Here is a 19,778-nt window from a genome sequence, read left to right on the forward strand (position 1 = left end):
AGGAGGATCTGCTCATGCTTCCATGATTCCCTCAGGCTGACAGAGATAACACCGTGAAGCCATTCCATAAGCTAAGATCGTAACATACCAGCAGGCTTGCCATTTCTTTATACAAATGTGAGAAAGAGAAGTGTCACGAGCTGAGCACAGAAAGTCAGAGAACACAAAGATTAATGTTTTCTTACTCTGATAAAAGTGCTTTGGAGCCTGTGAATTACAGGTGTCATTTGGTGGGAGGATGGAGACAGAGACTGGTTGGGTGGAAGTCTGAGCATCCATCTGGAGACGGGGTGAAGGCTGCCCCTGTTGATGAATGGATAGAGCTGGTCTTTCAGGCTGGTGAGCCAAAGGTGGTTGCCGTATGTTGCTTTATGAGTCTGACTCTCCCCTTCAGGTTGCAGGCTTGAGGCATAACTGAATTAAGAGACTACAATGTTTTTAAATTAGGCAATACACTACTAAGAGATTAATAAAGCAAATAAGTGATAATTAATCTAAAAGCACACACCACTGTAAAGCTACTAATTATCATTCTTAAGTGTTATGAATCACACCCAACTACTACTGAATTACAATTCTATCTCCCTTCCCACTATTTAGAAATAGGATGCAAGTCTATCCCTCCTTTTTTCCACTCTCATACACCAAGTCTTTCAGACGAAGATGTGATAGAGGCTCCAGCAGGTTGTCCAATGGTGGGGTTCCCTCTGGCATCCTTCCAGACTTGGATTCACTATCTGTAGGTGTCCACACTCCTGCTGACAAAAAATCCTGTCCTCCTTTATTCTGTACCTGATTTTATATCTTATCTCCCAGTCTTCTATTTCTGGATGTGTCTTTTCAGCACCCTTGCATCTCTCTTGCTCCATCCAAACTCCCCTCAAATAAATAACTTTAAAAAATACTTCTTTCCTAGTTGATCCCATTTCTGCTACATCCATACCCAAGTTTGGTGGGTTTTTTCAGTGCTGTTACTTAGGCAGTCTTTACTTTGTATGGTATTACTTATATGATTGCCTGGCTACAGGTGACTTTGCAAGACTTTGCACCCCAAAACTCCCCTACCAGTATGCAGTTCATACTGTCATCATATTGTTTACCATATACACTCACCAAGAAAAATAATTTTTTTTTAGCTTTAACTCTTCTACCTAGTTCCAATTAAGCACAAGCAGTTTCTCCTCTTGCGCACAGGCTGCATGCCACAGCACCAGAGGAACACATTTTTCATACTCTGGTTTTGTGCTCATGCAGCCTTATTGTCCTTGAACTGTTGTAATCACTTTCCTCATTCCCAGTAGAGGCCTTACCTAGTTATGAGGTTTGGTGCTCCATCAGGATCTCCTGCTTACAACTTATCACTCTGTAGTAGTATCTACATAAAGCTGTATGCCCTAAGGATGCTAACTTTATGGGCCATGTAGTTTGGGGCAGATCTTTAAGCGTTGGTATGTTGTGGGTTTTTTTCCCCCAGGGAATCTGGGTAATTGATGGACTGCCTCTACCAAATATGGCAGAACAGGTGGAGACTTGATGTAGGGATGAGTTGTAGTTCCCTCAATTAAATATATAGTTAAGGTGCAAGTAGTATTTGCAGAACATTGTGTATTTCTTATTTGTGAAACCAGGATTCTCTGTGGGATGAGAGGTGCATTTCAGTACGTGTAGCTAGCTGTGGTATGTTCTGCTTGTTTCTTCTGCACTCCTTCAGCCAGGGTTTTTCACCAGTAGATTAAAGCATTAAAGTAATTTATAACCTCGTAGGACTGGGGGCAAGGACACAGGCTCATTAACGGTAATCCCTGCTCAGACGGATGGGGAGACTTTTGTGTACGAACAACTTTTTGTTGTTCGACCTAGTTGAAAAGGTTGCTAAGTGCACATGGGCAAGTGATTTGTTACACCTGAAGCATAAATAGCCCAAGTGTTCACTCTTCTGCCCAGTATGAACCTGGTAGCATTAAATTAATTGGTGAAATCTAGATTTAGAAGCCAAGGGCAGGGCATGCAGAAAACGTGAATGCCATTTCAGCTTACATGAATTCTCCTCTTAGGTCTCCATTGGAAGGAGTATGAGCTGAAAATATACTTGCAGAGAAAAATAACTTTTCTATTAATAGATGTACAGTATTTGGGGTATTTTGTGAGTGAGATGAAGGCTGTGTGTCAGTGTGAAGGATGTCTTGAGTCACAGATCCTCTGATCAGGAAGTTTTAACATTATGGCTTTAGCTGGAACAATTAACAGGAGTGCCAGAGATGGTAAGTTGGGCTCGTAATGGTTGATTACCCTTCAGCAGTCTCTGAGAGGTGCCAGAGCGAGCTAAAACCTGAGCTTGGTTTAAGGACATTTGATAGGGCTTTTCTGATCCTCTTCAAAATGTGTGTGTGTTTTGTTCCACACTAAAATATCTGGATTTCTCTACCATTTAAAAAAAAAAAAAAGAGAGAGAAACTCCTACCTCACTGCAAACAAAACTCATCTTTTCCTGCCTTCAGGAGGAATAGTCTTGCAGGGTGCGTAAAACATCATCTGGCTTGTCTCTTACCATCAGCCCTGTCAGAGCATTCTAGTCAGGTACAACTGCAGCGGCAGGGTAGGAAGAAAATTTTCACATGGTGTAACTGAGCCATCTGTGGAAATGCTCTGATCTTTGTACCGGGAAGTGAGCGACATCTGCTCCTGGTAGAAGTGTTACTATTACAAGCTGACATTAAATGGCCCTACTAACGACAGGTATCTTTATTCTGAAACAAGACTACACCTCCTGCTTGATGAGACCCAAGCTAGTGGAAAAGGGGGTACACATGCCAAAAGACTGGTATGGACTTCATGGGCCAAATTTGCCTTTTCCTTACATCATGATAAGTTGACACAGTTCAGTGGGACTACTTTTTTTTTGTTTTTATACCCATGCCAGGAAGTGGTGGATTTTAAGAGTGTTTATTATGGGCAGAACCAATTGATCCAAGCACTGTCAAAAGAGGTCTCAAATACAGAAAGTGGTCCGTATTTTGTATAACATGCAAAGAGGTTGGATTCAGAGAGAAGGTCTGAGCTGTGAATCCAGCTGTCAGACTTGCATGTGGGCTTCTGCAACCATTTCTGAAGCTTCCATAGTTTCTTTTGAGAACTGGCCATAATCAGAAGCATTAATTACAGCTGGTCCCCGGTAAAAGCAGAACTTGCAGAGCCACTCTGTGTTGCAAGTAGCTGGACACTATTTGGACAGATGGTTCTATCTTCTTAAAGAAGTTTTAAATTCCCTAATCTGAAGGCTCCTTGGATGGAAATCAAGGATTACTTGTAACCCTCTACCTCCTTGCTTGCTTGTAATAGTGACACTACAGAAAATCGGTTTATAATGGTTAAGTCATCCTTTCTTAGATGCCTTCTTAGAATCTCAGCTGTTTTTTTTCTTTGCTGTACTTGGTCTCTTTTTCACAAGTGCCTTCACTTCTTGTGGTGTTCTTACTCTTCCTATTAGTCTCATAAATTGCATTACCTTCTGATCATCTCCCAGTAATTTCCCAGTTTGTTTATTTACTGTGTGTGCTGCATGTAGCCTTACTATGAGAATATGATTATAGTTAAATGACAACAAGGAAAGGAAGCAGGTATTTGACAGGCTGAGGTAGTGATTTTCTTTTAAGCAACAATCAAAAAATTACATTGTCATGATGAACATAACGAAAATGTATGTGGAATGGCATAAGAAGGACAAAATATTTGTATGGGATGTTAACACAAAAAGAAAAATGATGAAAAGAGAAATTGTCCTAGGTAAATGCAAAACTTCCTTGATTGTACTGTTTAACAGCATCCATAAATTGAATGTTCGTGGGATGAATTTCAGGCACCGAGACCAGCTGGCATGAAATGGTTTGCACTCATGCCATTAAACTTTCTTAACTTCCGATACATCATGACCACATGTGAGATATCTGTTGGGAAAAGCCCCTGTCCCAGGTTAACTCCTCACTGGTGACCAGGGACCTGTTCATCTTTCTGATAGATGGTTCAGACCACAATTATGCTAAGACCCTTCTAACAGTGGAACAATACAGATGATTGAGTTCCAGTGCCCAGGGCATAACCTGGCACAGTTTAATTTCCAGGTATAGATAATTCCACAGAATTCATTAGCTCTCTTGGGTGATGGAGGTTCAGCACAAGAAACTTACTGTTTGCTGACTGCCTGCTCCTCACATCCCAGAATCTTCTAGCATGGTCCATGCTAGAAGAGTGACTTACTCTTCTACTGTACTCATTTCCCAGAAGTTCAGCTCTCTACGCTTGAGCGCCATCTCACTACAATGTTTATAATTTATTTTTTTTTATTTGAGTAGCTTTAAATACTTAATGCATTTGTCTTGATTTGTTCAACTTCTGTTGTGTGTGACATCAAAGGATTTTTACGTCCGTTACACTTTTAATCAAGGTGAACTTTGGTGCCCACATTACCTGTGATCTTCTTCATGATGGCATTCTCTCCTTTATGGCTCAGGAAGGGGTCAGGGATTTTAAAGAAGTGAGTATGGAAGTGCAGTACATCCACCCTGGGTTGCCACAACTGCTGCAGTCATTCCTTTGGAAGAGCTCTTAGGAGGAGCCCAAGGTCAGAGCGGAGTATCTCAAGACTTTCCCAGATGTACTTACAGGAGTCGTAGAGCCCAGATGCATCCACGGAGCTGCCCTTGAAACAAAATTTTCAATTGCGTACCAGCACTGTGTATTATACAGGTGATGTGCTGGTTGCCTCGGCTGTATCTGTGTGACAGCCAATATGCCTGGTTATCCTCCTTGGAAACCACATTGTAGCAGAAGGAGAAGTACCCTCGGGGTCTGGCTGAGATAAGGTTGCCTGAATGTCTCTACTCGTGGGGATTCCTCAGTGACTTTTTGGCAGAGGTCTTTTTTTCATTAACAAGTGACACTGTGAGTTACTGTGTGGTCTAACATACAGAGACAATCTGCCAGGCAGACCCCAAGACTTCTGTGGGGTTCAACCAGTTCCAGCCATCAGAGGACATGATCATTTGTATAAACAAGGACTGCTACGCAGAGCTGATGCTGATGGTGTTGTGCTGGGTCAGCTGTTTCGCAGCTGGCTGAGGATGCCATCATGCTGTGTTTCATCTGTGATGGCCACCTTTTTTCCACGTCATTCCATCCTGTGAAGCTTCACAGCTGAGAGTGACTCTTCTGCAGCCAGGGGTGCATCTCACTCACTTTCTGCACCGTGTCTTCTTTCCTTCTGTGTGATCTAATGAGCCAGGCATACCTGGGCAGCCAGATGTGTAGTTGTGGGTAGCTCTGTCTGGCCTGTCTCTCCCTGCTAAGGCTCCGTGGGAACGGGAGCCTTATCTGAAAGCACATTTTGCAGGTGCTGCCTACATGTGGTCCCCCAGTTCCCCAAAACCCCACTCCATACCATCTGCACACGAAACTTATATTTTCAGAGGGGAGGAACCTCGGAGTTCTGCACCTGTGATATATAACGTGTTTTAATGTCATCATAAGTGAGAACGCGTTAGAGATCACAATGTCTACCTGCTATGCCAATCTCCATAGACTCCTGAAAATCAACCTGATTTTTTTTAGGTGCTTTCAAATGGGAAATTAATTTTTGTCTTTAAAAGTCTTTCCTGGTCATTTCTTTAAACATCTCCAAGAAGTAGACATCTGTGTTTGGCACAGCCTTTAGTCCCAGCTGGTTTGCCTTTGGGAACTCAGCAAACACTCCCGAAGTTCCCTAGTGCCCAAGCAAATTTAGCAGTAAAACTTCAAAGATCTGTAATTAAGGCAAGGGGTATAGAAAAGCAGATTCAGATCCTATGTCTGGATAACTCTGTACTTGTTAACATCTCCAAGTACACACAGTGATTCTCTAAGTAGTCGGCAGTGAATTCTGCGTGGCAGGAATTGAGGGAGAGGAGATGGACGGGACTCTGGTCGCAGCCAAGTGCTCCTGCTCTCCTTTGGCAACTGACTCCCCTTACACCCGTGCCCACATTGGGGCACAGCAATGTAGGAGAGAAGAGAAGGAAAACAGTTCTGGAAAATGCATGAGAAGTAATGATGGTTCCTTGTAGGAAGAGCTCCAAGTGTCACCATCATCCTTCCCCGCACTTAAATTCTTCCCATTTTAAATGTCAAGCACACCATCAAACGCTGATAGTGATATCTGTCTAAGTACCACACAGGGGCACAAGAAACGTCTGTGATGAATGTGAAGAAGCTCCATATGCTGTCTGTGACTTGTCCACCCACCTATATGGTACTAGAGACCACAGAAACCTTTTCCATGTCTGTCAAGTCCCTAACGCTCCTGTATACAACGCCTGGCCCTGAAGGAGTGCCTTTTACTGTTCCAGATTAACTGACACTTAACCCGAGTATTCTTGCTAGAAAACAGCAGGCTTTGTCAGCAGCCAATTTTCAAGGAAATTGGCCATTTAAAACCACATCCTAAGTAGCTGGCTATACATATTAGCCTTAGCTGACCTATATTGAAATTTACTGTCTGTCATCTCTTTGTTTCTGTAGCCTTTATCTTTAAATAATCAGCTATTTTGTTTACTAGATGTTGGTCCTGGGTACTGTATTTCCACTACATTAGCTCTACTCAGGGGAAAGTAATAGCTTTAGATTGAAGCATAAGCCATTTGTTTTCCTATAATGAGGAACACTCTGCTGCATGCTTTCTAACTGATTAGATGAATTATACTTTATTTGCCTTGAGAAGAACCATACTTAAAAGCAACTTTCTGAAGAGGAAATGAGGCAGAGAGCGCACAAGGGAGAAAAAAGGGTCTATGCCCATTAATGCTGCCTGAGCTGCGTTTTCACACATTTCTTGACTGAGCAATCCTGATGCTTATTGCTGGAAATGTACCAGGCTGAAAATTAATTGCAGGCTAATCACTTTATGTCAAGAAGTTGCCCAATTATTTCTCAGATTTGTTACAGTGGCAAAGCTAAAAGTAGGTATGTACCTTCCCTCCTTCAAGACTGTACTGGAGGATTTTATCAGTGGCAAACACAACTGGGATAAGCCCTTTCATCAGAACAAAACTGCAGAGGTGCTTTTTAAAGAGTTATTTTCATGACTTGGGTACCTTCAGTAGTTTAGATTTGTGCTGATCGTCATGTCCATTTATGATATTGCCATTGAAAATCAGAGAGGGATGTTATTCTCTGTATCTATATATAGGCTGTTCCCCAGCATTTATATACCAGTGCTCTGTTCAGAAGAGGGATTTCAAACACCTCATTTTTAAAATTACTCCACACACCCAATGAACACCTTGTTCTTTAAAGGAATTGCTGCCACAGTGTTTTACCCCTTGGCGTATGTTTTGTGTAGAATAAATTATATTTCCTTTACAGAAGCAATTCATGCTTATATTCTCCTGAATTACACTAATCAGTCTCTTGCATTTCTTCATCTGAAAAGACAGAAGCTTTTTGTCTTTTTTTTTTTTAATTGAACTCTCTCAACCTTTATTTTCTCAGTAGTTCCTCATATATGAGATGCATTTACTGGGAATTCTCTGATTTTTCTCCATTTTAAATGTTCTTATACAGTAATGCCTTGAAATCTGCATACTATAATGTAAGTTAAGTTACCATCTTTTGCTAATCCTCCTAGAGAAGCCTAATACCCCAGTGCCTATTAAACACTTCTGGCCTCACTTTGCACCAGAGAAGATCAATTTTTTATTATCTGGTTAAAATAGTGTAATTTAGATGGCTCATTTGATCGTTGGTTTTGTACCGCAGGAGGAAAAAAGGTTACCTTTCTAGGCCACGCTTAAAAACTTGATGCTTTCTGGGCCAGTCACCAAAGCACTTGCCCCTGATGTCGTGGAGGGAGCGCCGTGAGCGCTATCGCTGAAGAGGCGGCTGGTTGCAGAAAGGAGCCACAGTGAGTTACAGACTCCACTGATAACATGATGAAGAGCAGTAGCCCACCTTCACCGTGGCTCACATTGCTGGGACATGTTTATTCAGCACTTTGGAAGATGAACCCTTCACAATAGGGGAAAGCACAAGAAATAGTGTTAGATAACGTCACCAAGCAAATAGGAGAACTGCTTTCTCTCCTACCAACATTTCTCAGTGCAGTGCCATCCTGCATGGTGCCTTTTACAGTAACTTGGGTTTTCAGGGGTGAGGACAGATAGGTCAAAAAAAAAAAAAAAGGACTACCCAGGCCTCTTTGAAAGACAGTTATAAGACACAACAGGTCTTACCAAACTCATGCAAGTTCCTTTTTTGAAGTAGACTACAGCTTAGGCACTATGCTTTTCATTATTTTTTATTTGCTTCACCGAAAATGTCTCCTGAGGAAGAAGTAAAGCCTTTGGCATTTTACATTGTTCAGTGATTCCTTTATTTTTTGGCTGCACTGTACTATAGATGTGCAATTTGCCATGTCTTTGAGGTTTTTGTGTCTTTGTGGTATAGAAAAATTTCTGATTGAAAGATTGATGGGCAGAAATCTCTCTGAACTGTTACATGCTTTAAGGCAAGAGCAGAGAACACAGAGTTACAGACATCCTTTGGGACCGGAGGTCAAAGCTTAAGTGGGCAGGAATAAGGAAAGAGATGGCCATCAAACACACTCAAATATAATGTTGGGAGAAATTCTAGAAGTCCTGTTTTCATACTAAGTGCTTGACAATGTAAATTGAAATCACAGAGATTAGATTATTATTATAAGTGGGAGTTGCCTGATTATAACATAAGAAAAAAATCAGCAAATTTCCAAGTGAAACTCTCACCTCTGCTGAGGGGCAGAACAGCGTATGCAGAACTCGAATCCTATTTTGAGGATTAAAAAAAGAATAGCGGCTCTTAGGTTCATTTATTATGTTTTGGTCAAGGCAGCAGTGTTGCCCCTGGAATGCATTAGGATGCTCAGAAAGATACTGAAAGCAGGATAGATAACGTTATTACTGATTTCTCTCAGTTTAATTAATATTGGACACAGCTGATCAGCTTGAAATCAAACATCTTTTCTTTCTCTTCACTATAATTCTGTGGTAATGAATATATCACTTCTGGAGTATTGCTGACTTGGCCAGTATTTTCATGCAGTTCCAACAGTACAGCATGCCAGCCCACGTCTATCCATTGAATATATTTCTTATTGGCAGACAGCTTCTAAAAAGAAAAGATCGAACAATCCTTAGGCCTTATGCAGTTATTGGGGATTTATTATATATGCTCTGGGTGAGTCAATCAGAATTTAGAGATGCAATTATTGCTTACCTGCAGACTAAGCATCATCTTTATGTTAAGCACTCCTTGAGCTATAGGAAACAGTATAGAATAAGCTGCATTTCTTTTGTCTTTAAATCTTCTTGCACTTTTCCTGTAAAGCACTGACAGGTCTGAAATCTTTAGATGCCATAAAAGAGGCAGCATACTTTGATTAAACAGCTGCTCCTGTTATCTGATTTAATGGTGGCGATGAACTGAATGTTCTTGTGATCCAGAAGGTTTCCAAAGCAGTATGCTGATTTGTGAGCTTGCATTTAGAAATTGCCTTCATCCTTCAGAGAAATGCAGTGAATCATTGGAGGGGGTGAAAAACTACAGCTGCTGAGTGGCGTGTGGTAGTAGGCAATACCTAGAAGTAGGCACAGAAACTGAAGGGGATATTATCTGCAGTGGGAACGTCAAGAGGAGACGCCATGTAGGCAGAATAAAACTGTCCAAAATCGAGCAAGGCTGGCACTGCAGAAACACTACTCTTCTTTTTATATACCATGACTGAAATGGAGAAAGGGCTGATTAATTCTTCCTCTGCTTTTGCATTATTTATGCCAAACAAGTATAAAATAACTTTCATTGGGTGGATGTCATGGTTTAACCTGGCCAGCAGCTAAAACAACCACACAGCCGTTCGCTCACTCCTCCCCCTGCAGCAGGATGGGGGAGAGAATTGAAAAGAAAAAGGTCAAAGTCGTGAGTTGAGATAATGACAGTTTAATAGGACAGAAAATAATAATAATAATAATATACAAAATAAGAGATGCACAGCACAATTGCTCACCACCCAGAGCCAATGCTCAGCTAATTCCTGAGCCGCATTACCTCCTGGCCAACCCCCCAGTTATATACAAAGAATGACGTCATATCATATGGAATATCCATTTGGTCAGTTTGGATCAGCTGTCCTGGCTGTGTCCCCTCCCAGCTTCTTGGGTGACCCCCACCTTCTCATTGGTAGGCCAGTATGAGAAGCTGAAAAGTCCTTCACTGCTTGGCAACAACTAAAACCATCAGTGTGTTATCAGCATTATTTTCATCCGAAATCCAAAACACAGCACTATTCCAGCTGCTAAGAAGAAAATTAACTCTGTGCCAGCTGAAACCAGGACAGTGAAGTTTTGTGCTCTCTTTGCAATACAACAAACAAATGCAGAATTGTTCCTAAAACTCCTAAAAGATAGCTTTGGTCTTACATGGATTCTCTGAGAACCCTTTCCATTTTGTGTCTTATCAGGGTTTGCTCGTGTGTGATCTCTCATGAGATGATGCATATTTGGACAGCCACTCTTGCTTTTTACAGACATTAATGCTGCTAATACCCAGTTTGCAACATAAGTCATCGGGAATTGAGCACCTACAGTCCAGCTGGTTCTCACCAACATCTTTGTCCATGATTAACTTTCCCTGTCTAGAAATCTATGTTCTAGCCTAGAGTACATTGCTGAAATATGCATGTAGATGGGTGCAACTGAGAGAAATGAGATTACTACCTTCTGTTAACTTGCTCAAGTTTCAGGTTTATGAAGGATGTGCAGCTGCGTGTTAAAGAAAAATACGTGAAATCAAGTACAAAGTGCACTGTATAGTGGGGAAGGCTAACGATTTTCTTATCACTTCTTTTTCCCTAAGAGCATCGAGGTTTATCTAGATTTGATTGTCAGATAAGCAGAAAGATGGTAATCCCTTAGTCAAGCAAGAAAATATTGCTATTAGTATCAATTTAATCTTTCATATGTCATTTTGTTTTAGTATGTTTAATTTATGTCACACAATTTCCACTCCTACATTAGCACTGGGCAAATCAAAGACAGAACAATCTCTAGCAAAACAAGAGGCTATGACAGTAAAGAGATTTACAAACTCGGTGTTACTCGTGGGTAAGCTACAGAGTAGAGGAAACAATCAAAAAAATATATCTACTGAGAAGCCAGCTGGCCCATACTTCTGCCCCAAGGTGGGTTCAGCTGTTCCCTGCCTTTCCTGGCAATGCTTATCTAGACAGCTCTTAAATGCATGCAAAGGTGGTGGCCCACAGCATCCACCAGCAATCTGTCCCAGTACTTAGTCATTCCTGTCAGTAGCCTGGTTACCTTTGAAGTGTGGTTGTCTTTTGAAATCTAGATTATGCCTCTTCAGATCCCACAGCCTCTCTGTTCTATTTATTCTTTCTACCCTTGGTGTCACTCTGCCCCCATATGGGAAGAGCTTTTTGGACTTCACTGTTACTATTATTTTAGTTGAAGTTGCTGAAATACAACAATGCTGGCCAGCAATACAAAACCCTTAGAACAGACACTTCCAAATTCATGATGATTTTTTTTCAAATCCTATCCTACTCCAGCAAACTCACATAGTGTTTTGAAATTCAGGCTTCATCTTCTTTACCTGTGAGATTTACCAAACAAAAGGTCTCCAGGTGGAACCTGCAGTAGCCATTTGCTTTCAGGATGCAAGTGGAACTGCACCCAGACCTGCTCTATTGTTATCAGTGACTCTGAACTACTCACAGAGTAAAAATGGGAACTGAGGAACTGCTGTTGCCACACAGGCACTTTCCAGGCGATGACAGTATTGATGTCCTTTCCCTTTGAGAAGGTTTGTGCACAGTTGTCTTGCTGTTCAGGGTACCTGCTATCTTGGAACTTAGGCAAAGCAGGGTGCCAGGTGCTGGTTTTGAACAAGTCATCAGAGCAATATATGGAAATGTAGGGATCTTTTTAGTGTTCAGATGCACAGTCTTGTCATTCTGCAGAAGACTGGGCAGAAAACATGTATTGGAAAGAGCATTGGATCATAGTCATAGAAAAAAAGGGCTGGAAGACAGCTCAACAGGCCAACTAGCTGCATACTTGTCCAGTCATGCAAAATTGCTGGTGGCAGTCAGCAGCTTTAGCAGTATGGGTTATTGAATTTCCCCATCTTTCCATCCCAAAGGCAGTTCCCCACAGGACTCATCTGACATGAACAAAGAGTGACAGTAGGTAAGGAGCAGCAAAGGAAGAGGAGGAGCCAGAATGTGCCCTGCTCCCCTCCTCTCTTCAGGTTCTTTTTAGAGCCATCAAGAAAATTGCTTGAGTCCAGTGCTTCACAGGCTTTCCCACTCCATGCTCTGCCCTCCTCTTTAGCTCCTGTTATGGTCCTGCAAGCAGCCCTAGAGCGTGGTTGCAGGAGATGTGGAGATACAGGAATTTCAGTGGCTGTCCCAGGAAATGAGTGCTGCAGAGAAGATTCGTTCATCTCTTCAGGGCAATTACCTCCTATATTTTTGTTATGTTTCCCCTGTGAGACTTTCCCATGGGAGGGAATCAAGTGAATTAACTATTTTATCAGCTCACCTGTGTCCTCCCTCTCAAAGAACCATTCTCTCTTGTGCCAGTTTCATTGATTGATGTAATCAGACTGGCTACTAATCAAAGTGATCTCGGTAGCCTAATTCTGTATCTGATCTCTCTCTGTTTGTGCTTCAAGGTCTTTGACAGGGTCCGAGAAGATTGCCCTAATTTCCACGAGAAGATTAAGCCTATTAATGCTGAACTCACTCAGCCCAAGCTGGCCATCAGTGCTGAAGATGAGGAGGAGCTACTGACCCAGGTCAATGTTGTCTTCCACGGTGCAGCAACAGTTCGCTTTGATGAACCCCTGAAGTATGTCCCGGTTTCTATATTTCCTAAGCATGATTCAGAATGCACAATAGCCCCTAACACACCGTTCAGGGCATCCCTGTAGAGCTGCGGTAATAATTCTCCGTTTACATTTTCATGCTACATGTGGTTCTGCGCTGAATGTGCAATGTAAATGCTCTGAAAATGTCATGTGCATATGCACGTCAAAAAGTGAAGTATCTTGGCAGATTTCCATGGGAACAGAAGGAAGTACTGCAAGCTTGGGTTGTAATATAGTAAGGGAGTTAAGTATGACCTAAAATTGGGATAGGGAAAAGCGTGTTTTAGGTCAAGAGGGAGATGTTTTGGCAGAACTAGCTGGAGACAGCTTGAAGTGAAACTATGTTGTGTCTGTCTCTAAAGTTAGTGTTAATGGCCTTTCTTTGTCACTGAGTAAGTGAAGAGGGAAATGAGATGTTGTTTAAGAAAACAGCCTATCATGAGCTTTAAAATACCCAGCACTCGATGTAATTAACTGTTTACAATAAATGCTCAGTTTCTCAAAGAGCTCCCTTGGGAGTGCCTGTCCAGGCAGGCTTTCCATTAAGAAAGAACAGCAGAAATAAGCCACTAAACCAAGATTAGATGTGTAAGTGCTTCTATGCAAATCATAATGGTCAAAAAAATGTGGTGGATGATCTGGATTGCCATATCTTCAGAGTTTTTTGAAAACTGCTAAAGCTGTGAGAGTGGAAAACACAGTTACTATTATCAGTCTTCATTTGCTCATGCATGGGCTAAATAAATATCCACTGTGTCCACCTTAAATAATTGCTTTTTACAACAACTAATTGGAGAACCCACCAGAAAGGAAGCAGCTCTTGATTTAATCTTGAGCCATGTGTAGAACCTGGCTCAAGATATAAGTAGCAAAGCACTGCACTGCATTAATCACCGTAAATGTTCTTAAATCAATATATGAATGAACATGCTATAAAAATATATCACAGTGGCAGGTAACATCAAAGGCAAACTAGGTTTTTAATAGGGAGGATAACTTGAAAGAAGTTAAAAGAAAAAGTTAAAATGGTCATCTACTCGCAGGCAGTGTAGAAACTATTTAAAGACTGATTGCATGTGATCTGTCAAAATCTCTCTAACAAAACAAGGAAAATCCAGTATGATTAAATGGCAAAATATGAGATTGTTAAAATCAAATTATTCCTGTCTGAATAATAAAATATATCATATAGGTAAAAGTTCTAGCAAGTTAAATGTGAAAGCACAGTACTGCAGCTCAAATAAAAATTTTGAGCAGCAATTTGCTAACAACACAAAAAATAAAAATATTTTTTAAACACAGCAGAAGCCCAAAGCTTACCACAGAATATGTAGAGCTGATATATAAGGGATGTGCAAAAGCAGTGCTATCAAGATACTAGAAAAGCAGCAACAGAGAAACTAAACGAATTATTGGCATCAACATGTAGTACATTTAGGGAATTCTCCAGATGGAAATCTTGAGGGCAGAAATCTGAGAAACTGTTATATTGAAATATTAGTAGATGCAGTTTTAATATAAATAGAAAAAATAAAGAGTAACAAATCACCAGGGTTAGATGATATTCCCCCAGAAGGCTAAAGGAACTCTGAACATCTCAGCAGAAATGCATGCTGGGCCTGTATTCTGAGCACAATTCTGTTCACCCCCTCTCAGAAGTGATACAGTTGAATAGAAATCTATATGGAAGAGTAACTTTCATATGAAGGGAAGCTAAAGTAGAAATATTCATCCTGCTAGAAGGGCAGGAGGAAATAGAAATCTATACAGAATGCTGTTCTTTAATATCAGCATGCTAAAAAAAATTAGTATCTCTGGCTTTAGCTATTGTGATCCAAACATTAATCATACTCAGCTTCTGTTTTCATTCATCTGGACTATTTACAATTTATCTTCAACTTTGGTGTAATTAATTTCTTTAGTGTACGCTGTACTTGATAGCATTATTCATAATCTTCTATGTGTTGTTGAAAGCTTCTACTCCTGGGCTGAACAGATTGCATATTCCTTAGGCTTTTCCCTTCTGTGCAGGAAAGTGTCTTTCTTCCAGTACAAAGCATGCAACAAAGTTGAACGTCTGTTCACTGCCATCCGTTGCAGATAGTCTGTAGGACAACTTCTAGCTATGTTGGGTGCTTCAAGGTCAACCTTGCTAACCAGAACTCTTTTTCTCTTGTGCTTATCAGTTCTCATCTCCATTCCTTGGGAGTTTAAGCTATTGTCTCTAATTGTGTCTTCTTTCAGTATGAATCTGTTTTTCTGGGCCCAAGGACCCTTTGCTGCTTACTGAAACCATGTGTTTATCTGTTTTAGCAGTGGTCCCTTAAGGAGAAAGTTGAATGGGTACAGTAGGAACCAGTAATGCCTCAGTGGTCATGTGTGTTGGAAATACTTGTGCCAGGAAGGGGTGGCAAATATGTCAGAGGTAGAGATGTTAGTGAAATGTTACCTCTGATCCTTTGAATTAAGTAAAAATATTTGAGAGACATTCGGTGGCCTGAGCAGCAAATCCAACAGCCATTGCTCTGAAAGCTGGTTTAGCCCTTGCATTTCATTGAAGCTTTCCACTCTGCGGTGATGCCTTCTCTTCCCTTACTTGCCTTTTCATTATTTGGAGTTTGGATAATGCTCAGCTTTGATATATTCTTTGCAGTGAAATGCTTTTTGTTTCTTTCCCCTGCCCTCTTTAGACATGCCCTGCAACTGAATGCAATGGGCACGCAGCGGCTCCTAGAGCTGGCCCGGCAGATGCAGAACCTCGAGGCCTTCATCCACATCTCCACCGCCTATGCAAACTGTGTCCGGAAATGCATAGACGAAATCATCTACCCACCCCCAGCCGAACCCAAGAAGCTCTTCGATTTAGTAGAGTAAGTAGGAACTGCATCGCTTCTTCTGACATTGGTTATGCTTCATTCTGCAGAAGACCTCCAAATTGTTCATATAACCTGTCCTGTGGGCAACGTGGTCTAGTGGAGGGTGTCCCTGCCCATGGCAGGGGCGTCGGAACTAGATGATCTTTGAGGTCCCTTCCAACCCAAACCATTCTATGATTCTATGACTTCTGTTCATAGTTGCTGTTATTGCTGTATGGCCTTGTCTGTACGCACCATGCCAGCAAGAAATGCTGGCCGTAATAAGAGTGAGACCAAGGGAAGAGAGACCTTTCATTCTAGGTGGTTTTGAGGGGTACTTCCACAGAATGCCATCCAGTAAATGTGTCCTTTCTGCATTTTCTCTTGAAACTAGCTTTACTGAGGTTTTTTGAAAAAAAGAAGAAACAGACACTCTATTTTGGAGCCTTTTTATCTGGAGAGCTGCTGAAGTCACACTTTATAAGCATTTGGTTGAGCTTAACGATGCTTTTCCAAATACAAAAGTATTGGAAAATAGCATAAACCACACTTAATAATCCTGTGATTTCAGCTACCTCTAATTTTTTCCATGCACCATTTTAAAAAGGACTGTATGATTTCATGAGAGTCCACCATTGAATAAGTCATGCACGAGTGCATTTGCTATTACGAATGGAGTTGTGATGCTTCTTTCTGTAAGACTCTGCTCTGTTGCTACCTTAGTAAGTACGGAAATTTTTTATATACCTTGTATCCATTTCTTTATCTCTTCAGATTTGCAACTTTTTTTACACTTACTTTAACTGTCCTGTAGTATTAAACCAGAGTTATACAGGGATAAGTCAGAAACAGGCAGTTTTAGAAAGAGTTCAGTGTGAGAATCCAGGACTTTGAGGGAACAACAAAAACACATGTTTAACTGAATTTACCAAAATCAAGAATAATTAGAAAGAATAACAAAATCTGCTGATAAAGGCCCCAGGACACCTTCCCCTTAGAAGAATTTTCCCACAGCTGTAACTTTGTTTTCATTTATTTTCTAGTGATATTCCACTTGCGTGATATAAGCAACTGACTTGTGAATTAATAACCCAAAGAGCTGTTATAAAATCTTTCTTCTCCTTGATTTAGGGTAATGGGAGATGACATGAATTAATGCTGAGCAGGAGAACTACTGAGGTTTTACACCAAAAAATTGTTTGCCAAAAAAAAAAAAAAATAGTAATTTTACTAAGAGCTACTCCAGAAAATTTAGTACAAATCAGTGATTTCTTTTTTTAATTTTTCCAGTAGCCCACACTCTCGGATATGTTTACTTCAGCTAGTAGTCATCTATCATTTATCATTTATTCAGCAAGTGGAGCGTGATACAAACATAAGAGATGCCCTAGTGCATTAGAGCAGTGGGCTGCCTGGCCCAATATCTTGCCTTCAGCAGTGGCACTGGGAGATGCTGTTCAGGGTAACTACACAAGCCTGGATACTTTTTGCAATCCGTTCCCCTTGTAGCCTCCCAGAAACCAGAACTGTAGTATGAGGGGTATTACATCCTATTATTTTTTGACCCATTTTTTAATCCATTAATTTGTTTAATCCCTTTTTGAACTCTGCATCTGCAGCCCCTGTGGCAGCAAGTCCCAGAAGTTTACTAGCTGCTGCATAAAGACAAGCTTTCTTTTACTGTTTCAAGCTGTCGTGCTAATAGTTTCATTGCACGTCCCGTAGCTGCAGCGTTGCAGCATCTGCCGTACTTGCCCTATTCACTACCTCTGCAGTTCTGTAAATCTGTATTGCATTCACCCTGGCCCTTCTCTTCCGCACTTTGAAGAGTCCCGGTGTTTTTACTGACTCCTCATATGCCAACTGTTCTGTCTCCTTGATGATTTTAGTTGCCCTTCCTCTCTGCCTTTTTTTAACTCCACTCCCTCCCTGAGGCGCGGGGGCCAAACAGAAAGAGTACTCAAGGTGTGGTCACTCAAAGTTTTATTTAAATAGCTTCAAAATGACACCATTGGTCTTGTTCTCAGTACCTGAGGATGTCCAACATTTCACTGACTTTTGCCTGCTACTGCTCATTGACTTGGAGATTTCACAGAGCTATCAGCTGTGCTTCAAAGAGCTCTTGATGAGCCACAACTGCCAGTTCGGAGTTCAGCAACCTCTAACACCAGTTTAGACTGCTTTTCCCTAAATGCATTACCTTACCTTTATTTACAGTGAAGCTCATTTGCCACCTTTTGCCCACTGAGTCAGTTATACAACGTCCTTTGGAGTTCATCGCTATCAATAGTACATTTCACTGCCCCAAAAAGCTTACCACCACTTGCAACTTTGGAAACAATTACTGCTGGTGGCTCAGATAAAAAAGACTCCAGCAAAGGACTGAATGCTAATCAGAAGCGTGCAGAAGTGCCTGACTGCCCCAGAGGTTGCTACTTCAGATGCTTCATATAAAACACTAGGAATTCATTTATCATAGTTTGCATGTGCAGCAGAGAGGATGGTGTTTGAAAGAAAGGCTGAGTGACAGAGGATGGGCTTTCAGATGTGTTCTTTGATGTGTTTATCTTGGTAGTATGTTTGGTTGTTTTTTCTTAGCCACATAATTAGAGATGAGTTTTCTTGCTTTTTTTATTAGATTTTTCAATTTGTTTTATTGTTTTTCCTATGTTTCATATTCCATAAGTTCACCACCTTCTGGTACTTTTAGTGATATAGAAATCACAGCATGCCCTCAGCTAGGATGGCATCTGTTTCTTTGCAGTGTTTGCAGGTAGCATTACAATTGCTCACAGGAAAGACAGCCACTGCTTTCAAAGGCATTGAAATCAGGTGGGCCTTGTTGAAAATCACTGTCTCCAGGGTCATTGGTTTGGAAGGTGTTCTGCAAATCAAAGGCAACATGTGAAAGACATGCATGGGGCTGCAGAGCATGTGAAGGAGCAGGATGGGGAAAGTCTCTGGGATGACATGATGTAGGCAGAATGGGATAGAGAAAACTCTGCATCCAGTTGGGTGATCATGCCTCTTAATGCACTTGGAGAAGAACACTTTAAGATAAGGGTTGTTTGTGAAAGAAAGCTTTCACAGCTAGCACACAACTGGATGCAATAACAGATCCATTTAATGATGCTCTTGGCCATGCACATAATATATGCTTGATATATTCAGCTGAAATCCCAAGTAGGACTCTCAGCTGTTTCTTTTTCTGTTCTTATCCTCCTATGATATCCCTGCTTTCCAGTATTTTGATATTTAACCTGCAAGTAAAGCCTTAGGCTTAATCTGTGTAAACCCAAAGTCACGCTTCTAAGTGCTGCCGGGCCAATAGAGGAAACGTATAATCTGCCACATCAAGCAAGGTTTGCCTTAATCTAAAGCTGAGGGAAATCAGCTTTGAAGGGTGTGCTGAGGTAAGGAACATGGCACACAGTGAAGTGCAGGCTGAAGCAGAACTGGTTTCGTTACGGCAGAAAACGTAGATCCGTCATCACTTACAAGAAAGCAAGCGTCTTATTAATGCAAAGTGATTAACACTGAAAGTTATGTTTTCCTATGGCAGAGTAATTTGGTGCATATATGTGGTGAAAAAAGAGGTTACTAATTGTTTAATTTGCATCTCTTGTTTCTACGGGGCAATTGCAGCAGTGAGCAAAAGCAGTAGCTTTGTGCTTTAACATTTCAAAATCTTCAAAGTAGGTCACGGAAAAGTAGGAACAGTTCTCCTCGCTGAAGTGTCAGCTCAGCGCTCCTGTGATGGTAATGCTGGTAGATCAAATCACCTGGTAGGGTGGTACCCTTGAGACAGGCAAGAGCGTGGTCCTATTGTTGACCACTTATAGTAATGCAGAGGCCTGTCTGGAAGGATGAGGGCAGAGGGAAATTGCTCCTCCTTGTAGTTCTATGCCTGTCTTTGCTTTGTGAGAAACACTAACCTGTAAGCCCCTATTATTTTAAAAAAAAAAAAAAAAAAGA

General features: G+C 41.2%; 1 protein-coding gene across 3 annotated transcripts in view; it reads left to right on the forward strand.

Annotated features, from left to right (window-relative positions):
* Positions 1 to 19,778, forward strand: part of FAR2 (fatty acyl-CoA reductase 2) — a 149,065-nt gene that overhangs the window by 98,653 nt on the left and 30,634 nt on the right. For all 3 annotated transcript variants that reach the window (XM_054813409.1, XM_054813410.1, XM_054813411.1), the window contains exons 3-4: positions 12,754 to 12,929; positions 15,639 to 15,818. In XM_054813409.1, coding sequence (XP_054669384.1) covers positions 12,754 to 12,929; positions 15,639 to 15,818 — 356 coding nt within the window. The remainder of the gene's footprint in view (positions 1 to 12,753; positions 12,930 to 15,638; positions 15,819 to 19,778) is intronic.

The sequence above is a fragment of the Grus americana genome, chromosome 1 (assembly GCF_028858705.1).
Source record: "Grus americana isolate bGruAme1 chromosome 1, bGruAme1.mat, whole genome shotgun sequence".
Classification (NCBI taxonomy): Eukaryota; Metazoa; Chordata; class Aves; order Gruiformes; family Gruidae; genus Grus; species Grus americana.